This window comes from Lampetra fluviatilis, chromosome 32, assembly GCF_964198595.1.
Source record: "Lampetra fluviatilis chromosome 32, kcLamFluv1.1, whole genome shotgun sequence".
NCBI lineage: Eukaryota > Metazoa > Chordata > Hyperoartia > Petromyzontiformes > Petromyzontidae > Lampetra > Lampetra fluviatilis.
Genome location: NC_136306.1, coordinates 1,884,003 through 1,903,012, shown reverse-complemented (window position 1 = coordinate 1,903,012; position 19,010 = coordinate 1,884,003). Strand labels below are relative to the sequence as shown.

The 19,010-nt window shown below is 41.9% G+C and overlaps 1 protein-coding gene across 4 annotated transcripts in view; it reads left to right on the top strand.

Annotated features, from left to right (window-relative positions):
• Window positions 1-18,599, top strand: part of LOC144943618 (RNA-binding protein 5-like) — a 69,915-nt gene extending 51,316 nt beyond the window's left edge. For 3 of the 4 annotated variants that reach the window (XM_078871241.1, XM_078871242.1, XM_078871240.1), the window contains exons 14-26: window positions 2,233-2,337; window positions 2,756-2,855; window positions 3,462-3,529; window positions 4,031-4,163; window positions 4,807-4,898; window positions 5,787-5,972; window positions 6,423-6,572; window positions 7,675-7,758; window positions 9,801-9,986; window positions 10,479-10,553; window positions 11,358-11,455; window positions 12,522-12,651; window positions 17,367-18,599. In XM_078871241.1, the coding sequence (XP_078727367.1) occupies window positions 2,233-2,337; window positions 2,756-2,855; window positions 3,462-3,529; window positions 4,031-4,163; window positions 4,807-4,898; window positions 5,787-5,972; window positions 6,423-6,572; window positions 7,675-7,758; window positions 9,801-9,986; window positions 10,479-10,553; window positions 11,358-11,455; window positions 12,522-12,651; window positions 17,367-17,492 (1,533 nt within the window). In that variant the 3' untranslated portion in view covers window positions 17,493-18,599. The remainder of the gene's footprint in view (window positions 1-2,232; window positions 2,338-2,755; window positions 2,856-3,461; window positions 3,530-4,030; window positions 4,164-4,806; window positions 4,899-5,786; window positions 5,973-6,422; window positions 6,573-7,674; window positions 7,759-9,800; window positions 9,987-10,478; window positions 10,554-11,357; window positions 11,456-12,521; window positions 12,652-17,366) is intronic. The other variant, XM_078871243.1, reaches the window with a different exon arrangement.
• Window positions 18,600-19,010: the final 411 nt, after the last annotated feature.

Genomic DNA, 19,010 nt, shown 5'->3' with positions numbered 1-19,010 from the left:
TTTTTACTATGGGTTTTCGACTGGATTTAACTCTATATGCGCCTCGCGTAAGGCTTGTATTGCATATTTTCAATCAGTATCACACATGCTGTGATGGAAATTCAATGAACTGTGAAAATTTATGCTTAATTGTCAAGCTGCCAATTACTCAGAAAAAGTTTTGCTATTTAGTTCCAGCTTTTTTTTCACTTATTCAAGACTTATTTTATGAGGAAATAAAATATTTCGAAAAAAATAATCAATCTGAAGACTTATAAAAAAAAATGTACAACAGAAATATTGCAAATCTTACATTATATTATATATCATCGCTATATCGTGGCAACTCTAGCAATAAATCAACCAACAAACATGGTCATTAGTCTCTCCACATTAAAGTGTTTTTTTAGTCCATCAACCTATGGGCTTCCAGAACATATATTACCCATCTGCATTTGGTTATGCAAGCACACTGGACTGGCTTAGGACATTTTGGGTTTCATCATCATATGCTCTGTAAGAAATGCAAATTGGTTGCTTTACTCCCAACTTCACAATGGGGCCTATTCAACCCAGTAATATTGTATGTGGAGAATTGTGTAAAACTATAAACTAGTACAGAGTTTGGTTGCTTAAAACATATGCTGCTGGATAATACTGCTCCAAAGGTCCATAACGGTCCATGAGGTGAATAAGTGATTTAATTTGGTGTGGAGAGACCCAACGGATGTTACATTTCCCAAAAACGCTCCAGAATACAAATTTAGGTTTTTTTCTTGTGTTGGTGTTAATTTCTTGTCACTTAATAAAATACATCGAGAAGCAGTGCAGCTCTTGAGCTCAACCAGAGTAAAGATTTACTTGGGCCATAACTAATATTTGAGCATAATATGCTATTTAGCTTTAAATTGCTTTTGACGCGAGGTTTTTACGTGTTCAACCGTGCTAATTCAAGGTACATGCATTATTTAAATGCCGGATAAATTCGCATTGGTATGCATATTTAGTATCTAAACATCCTATTTTCAAAGAACCTATCTACGTGACTTCACTGAAAGACCCAAAGAATATGAATGCCTGCAGTCACGAAAGCTTTAAGTCAAGATATGTCTAAACCTCCTATAAACTGGGTTTTATTCAACCCTTTCGTATGTGGTGTGACTCGGAGAGAAACGGAGTAGAAGCCGGGAATCCACTCTCCTTGGGCACAAGTATTGGTGGGAGTGTCTACATTAAAACCCTTTCATACTTGTGTGACCATTTACTTCAGCCATACAACTCTTTTTTAAGTCAAACAAAAACATCCCCTGCTTGCTTTATGTTATTCCCGATTTTTCAAACGTTGCTCCCTGGTAAGAAGGCATACAAAATTAACTCGAGTAGAGGTGACGGGGAGGGGGGGGGCAGCATTTTGTTTGAATCGCAACTATGCGTCATTGATTGGAGGGAATGGTCTGTTTATATTTTAAGAGGGTAAGCCCAACCTAAGCAGTTTGTCATTTAAAGTGAGGGGGTGTGTGAATGTAATTCGTAATCTTAATTGCTCATCACGAATGACTCGTTTCACTCCAGCATTATGTAATGCTTAAATAAAATAGCTTGGTCCCAATCCACAGACATATTTTAATTGCCTAATATACTGTTAGCTTATTAAGTCAATACAATGTGTTATTGGACCTTATTTAAACGCTAACCTAAATATGCCTTAAGCAACCTATTTGTCTTGCATTGACAATAACAATTAAGCGTAATTTTTTTGAAGTGGAGCTGTGGCACGGTTATTGGTGAACTGCAACTATAAGCCCAGCAATTTATTTCCAATTCCCAGCCCCAGCTAACATGTGACAAGAGTAATCTGAATCCGTACTGGGCTGTCCCTTACACAAACCTGTACTGACCAACGTGGTGATGTATGGTCAAACAAAATCCCTGTGACTTGACATAGCATGAGGAGTCTTCATCCAGTTGTGGATTGACTTCAGGGCTGAACATTATTTTTGTTATTACATGGTTAGTGGTTTCTTTCCAACAACGGATTACACTCCACAGGACACGTGTAACTATTCTATTTTTTTTCCTTTGTGCTTTTTTACTGTTATGTTTTCCTGAGCAAATCAACCAGTTGCAGGCTTGACATTCCCAAAGAAAAACTGCTGCACCCTCTTCCTGTATCCTACCGTTGGTGAAGTCTGCGTCTTGCTACAACTGCGCAAATGCTAATCGTGCCTAACTGTGTGTGCTGCTGTGTTTAAGGCTCCGCACGGCTCTGACACAGCTTGGGCAACACCTGAGGCCCAGCAAGCAAATTACGCCTTGTTCCTGAACGGGCAGCACCCCAACTACATGCAGTATGGGGAGGTATGGACACTCGGCAACAACTCGCGAGCACATTCCTCCTCCGCACGTAGTTTCGAGAGGAGTGGGCGGTAGCGGTGGGGCACAATGCTGCAAAATTAGCTGCAAATGATTCGATTGGAATTGCACGCAGCAAGTTCGACCCCGACTGTAAAAACGTGTCCAAGGACACTCCTGTTCAACACTCTTGGGACGCTTGCGAGGCTCACTTGGCAAACGGTTCTAATAAATCAGCAATTGACATAGATGGAAACAGTCCGTGACACAAACATGTTGATTAAAGATTATTTTTATTGGTGTCCTTAATTATTTTTATACCAGAATGGTTTTGTACGTAACTAAGACTGTTTTTAGTGCTTACATGAATCGCTCCTAAACTATTGTTTAAAATGTGTGTGTTTTTGTGTGCCTAATTAAACAGGCGTATGGAGATTACAGCCAGTACTACCAACAGGCAGCAGCCGACCCGAGCCAGATCGTCGCAGCAGCTTTGGCGATAAAAAATGCTTCTGCAGCCAACGGTAGGAATAACACTTGCGCAGCAGCCACCTAGCACGTTGGTGTCTCTTGTAATTATGTATGTACATTGAACTCCTTTCGCACCGTACATAGCCAGCCGTGCTAATTGGAAGATGCAACCCAAAATACAGGCTGTAACCCAAAATACAAGCGATCCCAGGCTGATTGCCATTAGCTTGAAGGGTCTTCAGTGATGCATGGTCTAAAGTTAGTCTAAGCACCATGATAGCTCGTTGGTGATGTCACTTGATCAAAACTATTTTGGTTGTGTTGTCTTGAGCAATTCTCGTCTTTGTAATGAATGATCGCAAAGCAATAAAGTTATTACTACACATCTAATATACATGATTTTGTATACTGTGTACGTGCATAAATATATGCACAGCGTATAGTTAATAAATAGAGAATTGAACAAACATTTCTTATAAGCTCTGACAATCAGGAATCCCAGACTTCTATGATAATGTTGTACCATATTTGATACATATATATCTCCTGTTTTGCTTTTTGTGCTTATGCTACTTTGGTAATTATTATTGTAAAGTGTATTGGCGTACATTTCTAGTTTGCAAACGTAAACTAATTTGTAGCTTTTAATGCGTTTGTAGCAGTGCTTGGCACTGTCGCAGCGGGGATTGCAGCTCAACAATCCGCAGCAGCACAGGCAAGTGGTGCGGTAAGTCAGATCCTGGTTTACTTGAGCCTGTTGCCCGACAATTCTTCTCTAGAGGCTATATACATTTTCTATAGGTAAAAGAGATAATATGCTTTCTACAACAAAAACTGCGAATTTTTTACTCTTCATACATTTTTTACTCATTTTTAAATGTTTCAATATTATTGTGGGTTGGCATTCCAACGCCAATTTTGCAGCATAGGGATGGCTGCCACTGGGGGTTCCCTTGACTAAACTGGGGTTGGGTGCGATGATGGTTGATGTGATGTAAGGGCCTTTTATATGCTGGAGGCATTTTCAACACCATATAAATATTAAATCCTTATACTTCTAGTTGTTGACTAATGAACAAAATTCATTTATTCTGGCACTGCAAAGGGTACACTTTGGTAGCGCTGTCATTGGATTCCTTACGTGACTGGAAACTTAATCATTTTGTGTGATTTCGGGCACATGAATCGCTGCCTAACACCGAGAATTGTGTGTGCGCTCCTTTCTTAGCGCGTGGCTGCAAGCACGGCACAGGAATCGACCTCCAGTGCGGTGGCGGCAGCATCCATGGCACAAGCGAGCACCACCCATGCGACTCCCGCCGTTCCCGCTCCCACAGGAACACAGCCTTACCAGAAATACCGTGAGTGCCCTAAGCTGCCATGTGTCCGATGCTGGTGTCTAACCAGTAGGAGTGTAACAATGCACCCATCTTGAAAGTCAACAGTCACCATATCTCCGATTTAGCACAGTTGGCTGCATTACGGTGCAAAAGAAGTTCAACACGCGTACAGGATCGCGATTCGGTTCAAGAATATAGTTTTTGCCGTCATGTTGAATGTAATGGCGTCCAGTGACTTAAATGCAGGGTTTACATGAACCAATCGCATTTAATATCTCATCATCATCATCAGCCATGGGCAGTTCAAACCTGGATTAAGGCCCTTGCCAAGCCGCTTGGCATCTCACAATCCTGAAACTGGACATGACTCAAATTGTTTCTTCCCACGCCTGAATCAATGGATTAGTGCTGAGTGTAAGAATCGGTTTTAATTTAATTTTTATATGCCTACTAAACAGCGTTAACATTTGTGTTGCAACCAGTCAACGCGCACCGTAGTTATACACTTGCTTTATATGCCTGCATCTGCTCTGCGTCTGATTCGTGAGCGTCAACTGGCGATTGGTGGCCCACTGCTACCATTGTCTTCTTGCAAAGTAGTCTCCATTTGCCCTGGAATAACGATGTTCTGCTTGTTTGTGATTGCCTGTGTTTGTCATTTCAGCTGTCCCTGATGTGTCAACGTATCAGTATGACGAGTCTTCTGGCTACTACTATGATCCTCAGATCGGCTTGTACTACGATTCCAGCTCCCAGGTAGAGCACTGTACTTTACCTTGAATTTATTTTATTTGCCTACCCAACTTGTCACTCAGCCTTGTAGCGCATATTGGTATCTGCTTGTTAAGTGTAATTAAATAATTATAATGACGTTTCATGTTCTGTAACTAAAAACTACGCGCTGAAGTTTGATTAAACGTATGCCAAGTTTCTGTGTAATTTACAAAAGCACGAGTTGATTTTTACAGGGAGATGATTGTAAATATTTAACAAAGGCAACTTGCTCGAGGCTAAATTAGCGAACAGGCTCTTGCAGTCGATCCAGGAGTGGTTGTCGTGTATAATGCTTCCACCTGCTGCCTGAACTTGGAATTTGCACGAGATCATTCAGTGGTACAGTACCTTGGGCAAAGCTGTGCTCACCTTTTACTGAGAAGCAATTTTACAGAAGCTTTCGTGACTGCAGGAATCCATACTCTATGATTCTTTCGGTAAAGTCACGTAGGTATAAAAATGAAATAAAATACAAAATAATATTTTTAAAATTACATTTTTATACCTACTTAATATTTTTTTTCAACATACGTGACTTTTACTGAAAGAACCAAAGATTCTGTAAATGTATATATGTGTCTAACCAGTTATTTACTTTAATTACACACACACATATATCCTAATGTTGGTGCATGAGAAAGAGATAGAAGTTTTGAATCAAGGGCTGTCGCAAAAGCCTTGACGTGACTCCCATACATCGCTTTCCATTCTGTCGCCATGTAAAAATAAATATCTTAGGATATCAGCCTATTGGTTTTCCAGGCTTGAGTTCACGTGTGCTGAGCTAATGGACACCTGTAGGGGGCAGCCACATGAAACAGGATGTGTTGTTTTGGTGGGGGTGTGACACGCTTGTGAAATGTCTTGCAGTATTACTACAACTCGCAGACGCAAGAGTATCTGTACTGGGATTCGGAACGGCAGACCTACCTGCCAGCTTCTCAGCAGCAGCAGCAGCAACAGCAGCAGCAACAACAACAACAGCTACAACTTCAACAAAGCACGGAGGAAGGGAAAGACAAAAAAGACAAGCCAAAAACGAAAACTGCACAGCAGGTGCTTTGCTTTTTTATGTTTACAAAAAAATGTGGTGCTTGATGGGTATAATTTTAGTTTGCCATTATTTGTAACGCCCAGTGACATTCTTATCGTAGTTAGGTGATGGTATCTGTCATACATGCTCATTCTCTGCATATGTTTTACCGTGGCATTATCATGTCCGGTTTAAAACCTTAGTCATTGGTTTGTACACTCGCACGATAACATTTTATATTTTATTCCTATAACGTATGGATATTTGACATGCATTGTAATTGTTAGCCTGATGAAGGTTTCAAAATGTCAGGTGATGGTCGATACTAAATAGTTGCCTTTGTGGAGTTAGACCAGTTAGTTTGGAATGGGGTTTTATTTGCAAGTGGCTGTCATACCGGATCCAACACACACGGTGTCTTTGACCTAGCGGCGAATAGACCATGGCTAACCTGCATTCCGACACTTGCACAGATTGCCAAGGACATGGAAAAATGGGCCAAAAGCCTCAACAAGCAAAAGGAGTTCTTCAAGAACAGCTTCCAGCCGGTTGGGGCGGGCGGCAGAGACGACGAGAGGGAGTCTGCCTCTGCGGACGCGGGCTACGCGATGCTGGAGAAGCGGGTGAGGAATGACGCGTGGAGGAGCTCACTCGCTGTACGGTTAGATTGTTAACTTACACCTGCAGTGTGGAACTAAACTTGGGATAAAAAGGATAATTTCAGATGTTATTTTTTACGATTTTTTTTGTATTAATTACATGTCTTCGTGCAAACACGTGTTGTCACCTGAAGCAACATGACGCACGGAAGCGACGTGGTTGGTTTAGTTTAATGATAGAACCTGATTCTTGTTTTGAAAAAAAAATGCCACGTTGCCGTCATCACATCGGCAGAAGCTGCTACCGTTCCACAACATCTCCATTAGGTCTATTGGGCCTCCTGCTTATCTGGTTTTAATTACAGTAAAGTGAATATGGTCAGACCTCTCCCATTACTAACAGTGGGGGAGGCCATGATGCTGTAGTGCAGCGGTGGGGAAGCTTTTTTCTGCCAAGGGCCATTCATTTGGATATCTATAACATAATTCGCGGGCCATACAACATTATCAACTTACAAATTTGCCCGTTATATTTGGTCAAACATTTAATTAACTCACCCCTAATGCGATGGTTGGAACTGCTTCTCTTTGGTGAGGTGTGTGATGTTAGCTGGTATTGATGATGTTGCTACTCGCAACTGCTTTTACAGATTTGATCCTAGATTTATTGAATTTCGAGTCCCGCCTGCGGTTGCCTTGGCAGGGCCACACCAAATGATCTTGCGGGCCTTATAAGGCCCGTGGGCCGGATGTTCCCCCACCCCTGCTGTAGTGAATTGACAAAGGGTTGTGAATTCCTTTGTAAGAATTCGTTTCTTTAATATTTTTTTATACAGTAAAGGATTCATACTTTCCATTAACTTAAGTACCCGTCAATGGCTAATACATTTAAAATTTCTGTGCAGTTGTAGTTGATCTTATTAAGGTTTGGAACTACATAGATCCCTCCTTTTTATCGCTCCCTTCCTTACTCCCATTCTCCTGGAGCCTAGTGTTCTGCGAGATAAGAAATCGCTGTTGGCAGGAGTCTGCCAAATGTGTGCTTGGTGTTGTGTGCGTTTGCATTTTTCAATGGGAATTAAACATGAAGGTGACCTTTGTGCCGTGTGATGGTAACTGTTTACAGGCCACACAGAATGACAGGCAGCTTGCTGTTTTGAATCAGCTTCAAAAAATTATCGAGAAAAGAAACGATGAAGACACAGAACCGGTAAGCGTACATTATACATTACTCTTCTCTAAATGTGAAGTTTCTTGTCCTTCCCCCCCCCCACACCTCCGTTTAGCGCGATTGGCTACATACGGTGCGAAAGAAGTTCTACATACATAATTACAGAAAGGCAACCTTTAAATATTGATAGCACTGCGAAGAAAATTTTATACAAATTTGTGGTGTTATTATTACTATTGTTTAAATAAATACAGGAAAACATTAGTTCTGCTAAGATAACTTTTATAGAAAATGTATTCTATTAAAAACATTTAAAACTGCTGTGCATTTTATCACAGCAGTGCATTGTAAACCACTTCTTTAAATAATGCTTTGGTTTGCGTTTCTGAGCCTTGACCAGTTGTACCGACTCCCAAAGATCTGCTCGTATGGTCCAATGTAACTTGTGGTTTAGCGGAATGGATAAAATTCTGGGAAATCTAGTGCTGGGCATAAATTGTTTCATATCTATAAAGAACCATTTTGAGTTCAGGGATTTTTCTCCATAAAACAAAATATTTTCACACCAGGAAGAATAATTTTGAAAGTGACAATCCATTTTTTTCGGGTTTCATGCATTGCATGGCTTCCATTTAATAATGGAAAATCTAGTTTGTATACATTAAAGCATGCGTGTTTTGCTAGTTGCGTCACGTGAATATAAATGCTGCTGAGTAATTTATAAATTGATGTAATGCGCAACAGTCGTGCATCACAAATGAAATAAAGAAAAAATATTTAGATATCAGGCAATGAGCTTTGTCGATAAATGTATTTTTTTAACCATGTTTACCAATGTAAACCTTGGATTTGGGTTGCAATTAATGGACTGGAAATCCAAATTTTTAATTGCTCTACTTTTTTTAAAGCCGCCTTTGCAAAATACCAACGTGGGTGTTTGAATTACGAAAATGTTAAAGATGCTGGCATGATATGGTTTGGGGTGAGAACAGGCAGGGAATGAAAGTAAAAGTTATGTACATGGCTAAAGCAACATTTTTGGCGATGGTAATTGTTGCCATGGGGTAATGGCAAAAACATTACCAAGCTGCAGCGTGTACAAAATTCTTTGGCACGTGACTTGCTGAGCTGTATCGGCTTGCGGTTGCCAAACTAATACATTGCAAGGTTGCAGTCATTGCACACAAAAGTGCTTTCCACAAATGAACCACAATACCTTGCTGATCTTGTCAACGGGCATAAACCATCGCTCAAACTCCGGTGGTCCTTGCAGCAACAGCTTTTGGCGAACCATCGAACAAAGATGGCCACTGCATTGTGCGCGCTTACAAATGCGCTTCTGTGGTCATCGTCTTAGAACGCTCTACCTTCCGATATGAGGAAACCATTGGAGCTATACACTTTAAAATCTAAATTGAAAACGAATTTCTTCATAAGTGCTTTTTGTATTTAGTTTGTCCTTCTCCCTCACATCTGATTGTCACTCTTGGCTATGTACGGTGCAAAATACATTCTACATACAGCCCAGGGAACAACGATACAGATGTCACCAGTTCGATTCAGTTTCCTGACGTGGCAGTTGAAATAATGAGCATGTTTCTCAATACCCCCACCTCCGTCCATCCAGCAATATAAATGAGGAACACCAACAGTTGATTGGTGGTCATGTGTGGTCCGTTAAAGCGTGGGTGGTACCTCCTTCTCTTTCAGCTTGGAAGTTGTTGCCCAAATGGTCTCTAAAGAGGCTCTCCATGGTGTGAGCAAACACGTTTGGTGATACACATTTTATACTCCTGCAGCAGAGGCCAGCAAACCTGAGGCTCCGCAGCCGCATGTTGCTCTTTAAGGACCATTTCCCGACTTCATTTATTAAGGACCACCGTCTTGTATGAACGTGCATTTCGGATCTTGAAATATTGAGTTCGTTACTCGTTTCCAAACAAACTGGGTCTTGTTATTTTGGTTTGCCGACCCCTGTCCTAGAGCAGCACAGGATCGACATGAGGCATTGGAGAAGGACGTTGTCCTCCCTGTTACAGCCCCACCTGTTTTTTGAAGGCACCGCCGTTGTTCCTCCACAGGCGGATTCGGATGCAACGCTCGTGGCATCTTACGGTGGTGGCAGCGACAGCGAGGAGGACAACTCGGCCGAGGCGCGCGAGGAGAAGCTCACGGACTGGGTGAAGCTGGCCTGCCTGCTATGCCGCCGCATGTTCCCCAGCAAGGAGGCTCTGCTGCGCCACCAGCAGCTCTCGGACCTGCACAAGGTGACGACGGCCCCGCAGGCGCCTGCTTGCGTGCACGCAACGCTTCCTTTCCCAGTGGTGCCGTGCCCTCTGGTTTTTGGCCGCCGTCGCTCGGTATCCTTCCCACCAAACTTGGTTACGTACAAATAGTATTGTGTGTACGTATGTTTGAACCTCTTTCGCGCAACGTGCCTAGCCCAACCGGGCTAATCGGAGATGCCGGAGGGAGTAGAATAATGTTTTGAAAATCCCATTGGGATCATTCCACATGAATGTTACTGCCAATGTGATTTTGTGTGCGTGTGACAGTGACTACAGCTTAATGAGCCACACCATTTTTTTACAGATCAACAAAAATCATTCTGACTGAAATTCTACCCAGCCTCTGTTGACCTTTCATTTAATTCACTTCCAATTTGAAAGTCAATTCTAGTTTCTGTTTCTGCTGCACAGCGTTGTGGGCATGATTCTTACTGTCCTCTTGTCATGTGATCTGTTCGGTGGCTCCTACAGCAAAACTTGGAACAACACAGGCGATCAAAAATGACTGCTGCTGAAATAGAAGAGATGGAAAAGAAGGAACGCGAGGTAAGCCTTTAGCACGGGGATAATCCCAACGAAAGCCAAATGAGAGAATCCATCCGAGAGGACGTGCAGCACGGAGATGGAGCGATGAGATCAGCGCTTGTGAAGGAGCTAGATGGTTTGTTGCATTGGGAGATTGTGTGAGGATAGAAGATCGTTTGTAGAGACCATTTAGAAGTGGGATAGATATGGCTACGGATGAGTTGAGATGAAACCAGATGGCATATATGAGAATTCTAAAGTTGTAGGAAATGCAAAGTATGTTCATGCTTCACAAAATGTAATTCCATTAATTTTTAAATAGCAACATGTTTCATACCTCGCCAGATTTGTTCCATTAATGTTACATGAATGAGTTTTGCAATTGGAAATAAGTATGTGGGAGTAGTAACTGCAAGCCAAGAATAAACACAACTTTATTAAACAAAAGTCAGTGCTTGATCAAATACATGATGTGAATTTTAAACACGGTGTGCTATTTAAAGGGAATGCATTAAATTGTAGAAACCTAATTTAGGCTCTGTATTCTAATAAAGGCAACAAGAGTATTTCCACAATAGTTATGTTCATGCTGTTAACACTGAACTGTGTAGATGTGTCATACCGACCAGTTATGCCTTTGTGCTCCTTCCTAAATACTCTGCAGTCCTACCCGATAGGCAGTTGACCGTTCTATTCCTGTTCACGTAAGAAGTCAAACCCGTTCTCTGCACAGGCTGGACGTTTCTGTAAGCAAAAGCTACATGGACGGTGTCTATGCAAAGACGGAGATTGAATCGTTGTGGTTTTTTTCCTGTTAAATTAAAGGCAAAATACCGGGACCGTGCAGCTGAGAGGAGAGAAAAGTACGGGATTCCCGAACCTCCTGAGCCAAAGAAGAAGAAAGTGGTCCCAGAGCCCACGATGTAAGAACAACGTCTTGTGCCGCTGTAATATTCTACGACTATTCACTCATAACGGTGGTCCGCACTGGCGTTCCTTCAGAAGTTGGGTCGGGTGACACAATCACTCTGACTTCTCAGGTCTCGTCCTGAACACGCGTGGCATAGTTTCAAGCGAAATGTCGCATCTGATTGCCAAAGTTAGTTGACAATTGTTGTTCATTTTGCCGGTAAGCCCAAATAATATTAGTTGAGTTAAACGCTTAAATGTGTGACACATTGCTTGTCTATGTCGGATAGTGGGGTGGGGGTATTTCAGCACAAATTTGGCTTGATCAATTACGTTCCCTCGTTCCAAATTCAATTCACTCGATCCCTTGTGTATTCACTACACGCTTATAGTAACGATGGTGATCGCTGGGTGGCACATGCACTGGATGTTGCTTATATAACTTAAACGCTAACAAAGCCAGTAAGGAGGGGAAGGTATTGCAACAGAGTAGCTGTTTCCTTGTGAGCATGGAAAGAGCAATATAAGTGAACAGTGTGGAGCTTGGCACGTGTATATTTATACTTGCATATTTATGGGTATATGTGGGTCGTCTCTAGTTGTTTCAGAACACTGGCAAAATAATGCGATGTATAATTTTTCATGAAAAACCAGACTAACTTGCATAAGGAGACCATCATGCAGAATGGTATTGGCAAAGTGCTGTAAAAGAGCATTGTGCCTGTACAGTGTTCATTTGTCATTGTGTTGTAGAAGTAGCAAATAACTGAATGTGTTATATTTCTAATACACAATGACTACAATCATTGTGGAAGCATTCAACCGCATATTCATGTTTTAAGGTAAAAATTTACTATGGTATGTATGTCGAATTTGTTTTCCACCGTACCTATCCAACCGTGCTCATGTTGGGGACATCTCTTGTGAACAGTTCACCACTTCATCCACCAATGCTTGATGCATTAAACCCCCATCTAGCATTCTTGCCACATTTACAATTTTCAAATAACTCAGTTAAACGTTGGTCAGCATTGCAAGGCCGATGTTGACGTAATTGGTCCAATTCTCACTTGGCCGCAGTGACTACGAACAACCAACCAAAGCTGGCATCGGTGGTGACAATATTGGCAGCAAGATGCTGCAGGCTATGGGCTGGACGGAGGGCAGCGGTCTGGGCAAGAAGCATCAAGGCATCACGCTTCCTGTCGAGGTAAGGACCTTGCACTTACTACACCAGTCCAAAGTCGAGAGCGATTTCCTGCCCATATGCGCATCGAGGTGGTGATCTACTGTTCATAAATTCCTGAGCCTAGTGGTGGAAATTCCACTTTCCCGTGGTGGAGGCGAGTATAGAAAACACATTGTTGATTTCCCCACAAAATGGGATGTATTTTATTGACCCCAGAGGCTTGAGCTGAGTCAACCCCCAACCAAGATTTGAATTGGCCACCCTCGAATGTCAGCCGCTTGCTGAGCTGCCTAGCCAGACTCCCAACTGGGCATAATTATTGACACGTTTGCTTTATTTTAACAATTTTTTGGTCACCACATCAGGTTCACCGATCACTTCAGCTACCTCGGTGTCATCCTAGAATCAACTTTATCCTTCGACCGTCAAACCAATCATCATCAGTTCATGTAACTCTTACCTGAAGGCTCTCAGACACCTACGTCCTCTCAGCTCCACTGAAACTGCCAACACATTGGCATGTTGCATAGTTGAGTCCCGCCTCGACTATTGCAACTCCGTCCTAGTCCGGTCCTCCTCTGGCAACCTAAAAAAACTTCAAAGACTACAAAACAACCTGCCACGCGTCGTCATTGGCCGCACTCATCCCCATCTCTACTCACTTGCCTGTCTCCGTGCCCTCTGCTGGCTACCCTTTGCCAGCAGGGTCACATACAGATCGCCTGCCTCTGCCGTAACCTTTCTTCATTATTGACGACTTGCAGCACAGCACACGGCAGTGCGACTCATGACCTCTTGATACCAAGATCCGGGATGGGTCACGTCTATGCGCCGCTTCTCGGTGGCTGCCCCAACAATCTGGAACGCCATCATCCCTCTGCACATTCGCAGCATCACCTCAATCGTCTCCTTCAAGAGACGCTTAAAAACTCACCTCTACAACCACGCGCTTTCGAGTGACTGAGCTTGGCTCCGCGCCTATGAGTTTCGGCCTTTACGTCCGCAAATTTGCGTGCGTTATAAATTGAATTATTAATTCAGGAGACCCGGTTACAGAACATCGCCTGGAAATGTAAGGGGTGCCGGCTTGTGACATAATTGTATCCCACTCAAAAAAAATACATAACTAATTTTGTCCTAAAATTCTAGATGAATTGTGATCCCCTGTACATAATTTTAAAGGTAACGTTACTGCTCGGGCTTGCTGCATACTGCATGGCTGGGTCTTATCTCAACTTCCTGTGGGATGTTTGTAATCTAGATGTTCGTTTAGTTGGCGCGACTGCTCTTTATACGCTTAAGTTGGCAAGCTGTGAAGGCTTTTAAGGTCTGTAAAAATGGGAATATAATCGAAAGCTGTGTGCCTCTTTACCCAGAGCACCCACTGCACAGCTTGGTATTATTACTCCAAAAGCAGAATTTCACTTTTAATAGCTGTTATGTGGAATAGCAATTTACATTTGAATCCAATGTCATTACCCGGTTTGTGTATCAGCTGATGCACAACTATGCTCGAATATATTGAGGATTTGCAGATATGGAAAGTTAAGTCGTGGGTGGCTCGCAGGGATTGAGGTTAAAAACCACTGGCCAAGATCGCCGGACCACTCACGCCCAAACATTTCCTAGATGGAGTTGATACCAAGTGCACCAAATGGTACATATTTTGCCCTCAACGGCTGGATAAGAATGCAAACGTGTTTATTTTGAGGCATTTGTAAATTATTTGACTGGCTTTTCACAATCGTGGTCCATTTTTAATTGGTGAGATCCCATTTATTTTTATTTGCAAGGAATACAATTTTTTTTATCTTTGTTTTGAAGTACGTGCTGCGATGGACCTCAAAAGTGGCTTTTGTCCATTTGGTAGCAGTCTACTATTTAGTTAAACTCCTTTCCGGCAATGCACTTTCTGTGGGAATACAAACTGACTGGGGGTGACCTTGCTGACTGCCAAGCACTCCAGCCAGATGAAAAATTGCCGATTAATTATTTCACCAGGCGAGGTGACATGTATCCTAGGCCGAGGCAGTCTTATACCGGCAGAGCCGACGCGCTCTCTTTCACTTGAATGCCCTTGAGAATTGTGCAGCAGCTGCTGTTGTAAACAAGATTGTGTGTTCACAGCGTCCGTGGAGGTTGGTGTGTGGGTGTGTAAATGTGATCGCACGAGATGCGCCCGCACGCGCGCGTGGACTTGTGGTGCTATGTGCCTGTGTGCGTGCCTGATGCCTGTGTGGTTTGTCCAGATGTAGAAAAGTGAGAAATTTCACGGGGCCTTACATTGCCCTGTAGTCAGCAATCTGAAAAAAAACTAAAACAAATATGTATTTTACTAGGTAATGCCCATTAAGCTATCGAGCTCTTTCAAAAGCAACCTAGCCATAAATGATAGCTCAAATAAATGTATCGCGTGGAAATGTACAGCAGCCAAATACTCTAAACGCATGTTTCTAAATGTGCATAGTTAACTTGCGTTCAAAAACCTTGAACCGTCATACATTAAGCTAATATATTGTAATAACTTGCAAAATGAACAAGTTAGAAACTTTAAGCCATTCATTGTTATAAAATGTCTGAAGCACAGATGTGGTATGCCCATTAAAATATAATTACTTAAATTTTAGCTATTAAATAGAATCAAGAAGTCTTTATTTGTATAATTATTTGTGAAAACCGTAGCATACAGAGTCCATAGTGCTTTGTTAGCATTGTGCATTAGATTTGTTTATTCCGTATGTTTAAAACCGCGTTATATCAAATGTGTTTTCAAGAAAAAAAGGTCATTGTGGTTGTATTTGCGTTGGCAGTCGTGGGAGAAGGCGTCCGTACGTGCTGGTAACGTTTGAGCCGTATCAGTGACTGCACTTTGAAATTAAGTTGCAATCGTACCCCGCTGAAATTAAATTGTCAACCGCAAGCCTGATGTGTACCCGTTAAGGCGTTGTTTTTACCTTCTCGTTTGTAAACAATTACCCTTGGCATGCTTATTTTAACATTAGCAACGTGGACGTTCAGGGTTGGAAGTTATATAAACGGCACTTAAGAAATATATATTTTTTACACTTATTATGAAACTGAGAATTATTCCCCTTGTATTAGGAAATTAGCAAAAGCAAAACAACATTGGTGTGAATAACAATGACTTTTTATGTTAGCCAATCGACAAAAACATTGCAATAGTTAATATATGCTTAATTTTAAAAGTTCCTTTCAGTTAAGCACTGGTAGAAATGGGATTCACACAAAGTTTGCCAGTTTTGCAATGCAACCATGCAATTGTCTATGCAGTAATAGTCAGTGCATTCCGACATACTCGTACTGTTCATACAAAATTGCCACAGTAATGACTACAAGAGAGAACATGTATTTACAACATTTTTGTTCAAACAAAATTCCGTAACATTTAATTTGGAATTTGTGAAAAAAAATAATACAATTAAACACGACGTTAAACATAATTGTTGACTCGGGTCACCGCAGGCACTTGTTCACACAGATCACCGTTGTCATCTCCCATGAGTAATATCCAAATATACAGAGCACCAAGGTGGTGAGATGTTAACTACCTCGCCTGGTATACTGGAGGTCGTGGGTTCGATCCCGAGCCTGACGCCTGCTGTATATTTGGAGTTTGCGTGTCTCTCTCCCCGTGGTCGCATGGATTTTTACCCAGGTCCTCTGGTGTTTCTCTCCACATTTAGAATCGACATCACGCGTTTAGGGTATTCGGCTGCAATAAATGTCCACGTGATAAGCCACTTCGTTGAGCTGTCATTTGTGGCCAGGTCGCTTCTGAAAAAGAGCTGTATAGCTCAGTGGGCCTGACCTGGTAGAAATAAAAGTTTATTTTTATATCAGCTGGTAAAGCAAATGTTCCTTGTGCTTGGGTCTTACTTTCACCATGATGTAGCTGCTATACAGCACAGTATGCTTTAGTTTGATCAATCAATATAGTGCCTCTGAGAAACAAACGTCCATATTGCTTCTGATGCACACCACAGCCTTGCTTCAATACCAAGTCCCACCAGCCTGTGCTTTATTCGTATTGCAAAAATATTCTGCCACTGATATACTCTCCATTGTCGGTAACAGTACTAATTCTAGTTTATTCAGAAAAAAAGGCGTATGCATGTGTTGGCGATACACATGAATGTGATGTTAATACAGAATATAAGTGTTATAGCATTAGAAAATGTTAGGGTTTTCACCCCATTTATCAAAATTCAAATTACCACTGCTATATTTTATTTACATATGTCTCAGCCACCCCTGATTACACTTTCCAGTTTAGTTACATTTAGTATCGCCAAAGGACCCCATGATGATTCGCCGGAATGCTCGCGTCCTAACGCCAAGCACGCTCGGGCATCACCGTGCTTGAATGTGAACGCGACTGCTTTAAAATGTCTGACGGGCGGTTGGCGGGGTGGCGGGACAGCCTGTGCCATTTGCGAGCTTGACGTGTTCCCATAATTCGTTACAAGTACAGCACACCGCTGTGTTGGGAGAGTAAACCCATTACAACATTAAAATATCGAGTACTGTGACGTTTCGCCAGTAATTACGAGTAACGAATTGTCGTTTTCTTTTCGTGAAAAACCTCACTAACGGGCTGTGTCGGGTGATGGCGGGTTTATATTTATGCGATCTAACTCAAAAGAATCTGGATGATTTTGCTCGTGAAAGCCTTCGTGTTAAATTGACGCGTGCCCTCCGCCCTTGTTCCACCGCAGGCCAAGAAAAGAACGCAGGGCGCTGGACTCGGGGCGAGGGGCGCCACCTACGGCGCCACTGCAGCGGACACTTACAAGGATCAAGTGCGCAGGGCCATGATGGCGCGCTTCAACGAGATGGAGTAGTCGACGTACGGGCGCCTGGAGCCGTTGCCAAGGGCCTGAATGTTTGCTCCGTTTCTCCTGTGTGGTATTTATCGCCAGGGAGCATTCACGACGGGATGCTAGAGATCAATAAGATTGAATTCCAACACTTAACGACGTTTATCAAGACGCCGTGCAACAGCGTATGTGAGGGGCGCAGAACGAAACCTTGTGTGCATGTTGTAAAAATAACTTGAAGGGAAAAAAAACACCAAATGCCAACGTAAGTTTCTGAATCGGCATTTCGAATTTGCTTTTGCGGGGGCGTGAAAGGTTGGGGGAACTTGGACAAAGCGTACAGACTGCTTTTGAAAATGTCGATATTGAATGATGCCCCTGGGCAAGTGTCATTCTTTTTCATAATTTGACTCATGGGTGGTATATAAATTAATATAATGAAATCTAAAACAATTCAGGTAATCGGCTGATGCGAGCAATGTTTCGTTACCTGTTTAAATAAAGTTACACATTGTGGTGTTCGCATAATTATTTTCCTCCAATAAAACCTTGGTTGAAAATGTACCATATTTTTTCGTCAATTATAGTTTATGCATCTGTTCTTCATCTTGTAAAATGTACCGTGTACATTTTATATACGTTGCATTTGTTAAATGTTGTATATATGTAAATTACCATTGTGTTCATGCCGGTTAACCATTCTCTTTCCTTTGCATTTTCTGTAATTTTCCTTTGCGAGTTATGTCCAAGTCTGTTTTTGTTCAACGTATAGACGATTGTGCACGTGCTTGCCAGCACTTAAGGTGGTCCGGCAATGTGACACTGCTTTGAACTGATGTCTTGAAAACAAAAATGTGTTTATTGAGTTGAGGTGACACTGGTGTGTTTACCAAGATGTGCTGCGTGCGTAGCATGTCAGGCTAACCTGTTTGTAACTTAGTAGTCAGATTTTTTTTTTATTTAAAACAATACCCACAAATGCTTTTGATCTTTAATCATGTTCCTCTAGTTCTTTGTCAGAGTGCTAATATAATGTCTTAGAAACTCCAATACAACTTTTTACATGTTCTTTTTTAGTCCTGTTAACAAAAATGTTTTGTTTTGAATAAATTTCAATGTTTGAAAAATAAATCCACAGTTGTGTATATTTGTTTTTTAAGAGCTTGACTCTTGGAATTTTGCCTCACTTGAGACGGTAAATCTAGCTGTGACGGTCCCACCTGATGACGGAGACTTGTGTTGCCTCCGAAACGTCGTGATTTATTATTTTATTTCTATTATTATTTCAATTATGTTTTTATTTTTTACCGAAAAACCTAAGAGTATGAATCCTTGCAGTCACAAAAGCTTCAAATCTAGAATTATATTTTACTTTTTTACAATTGTTTTATCTTACCAGGTGTAAGGCCCACAGCTACTATGTAGCTCTTTTTCGGAAGCGACCTGTACACAAATTATAGCTCAACCACGTGGTTTGTGTTGAAATTCATAGCAGCCGAATACTCTGATACACGTGTTTCTAAATGACGAGGGAAAAACCGG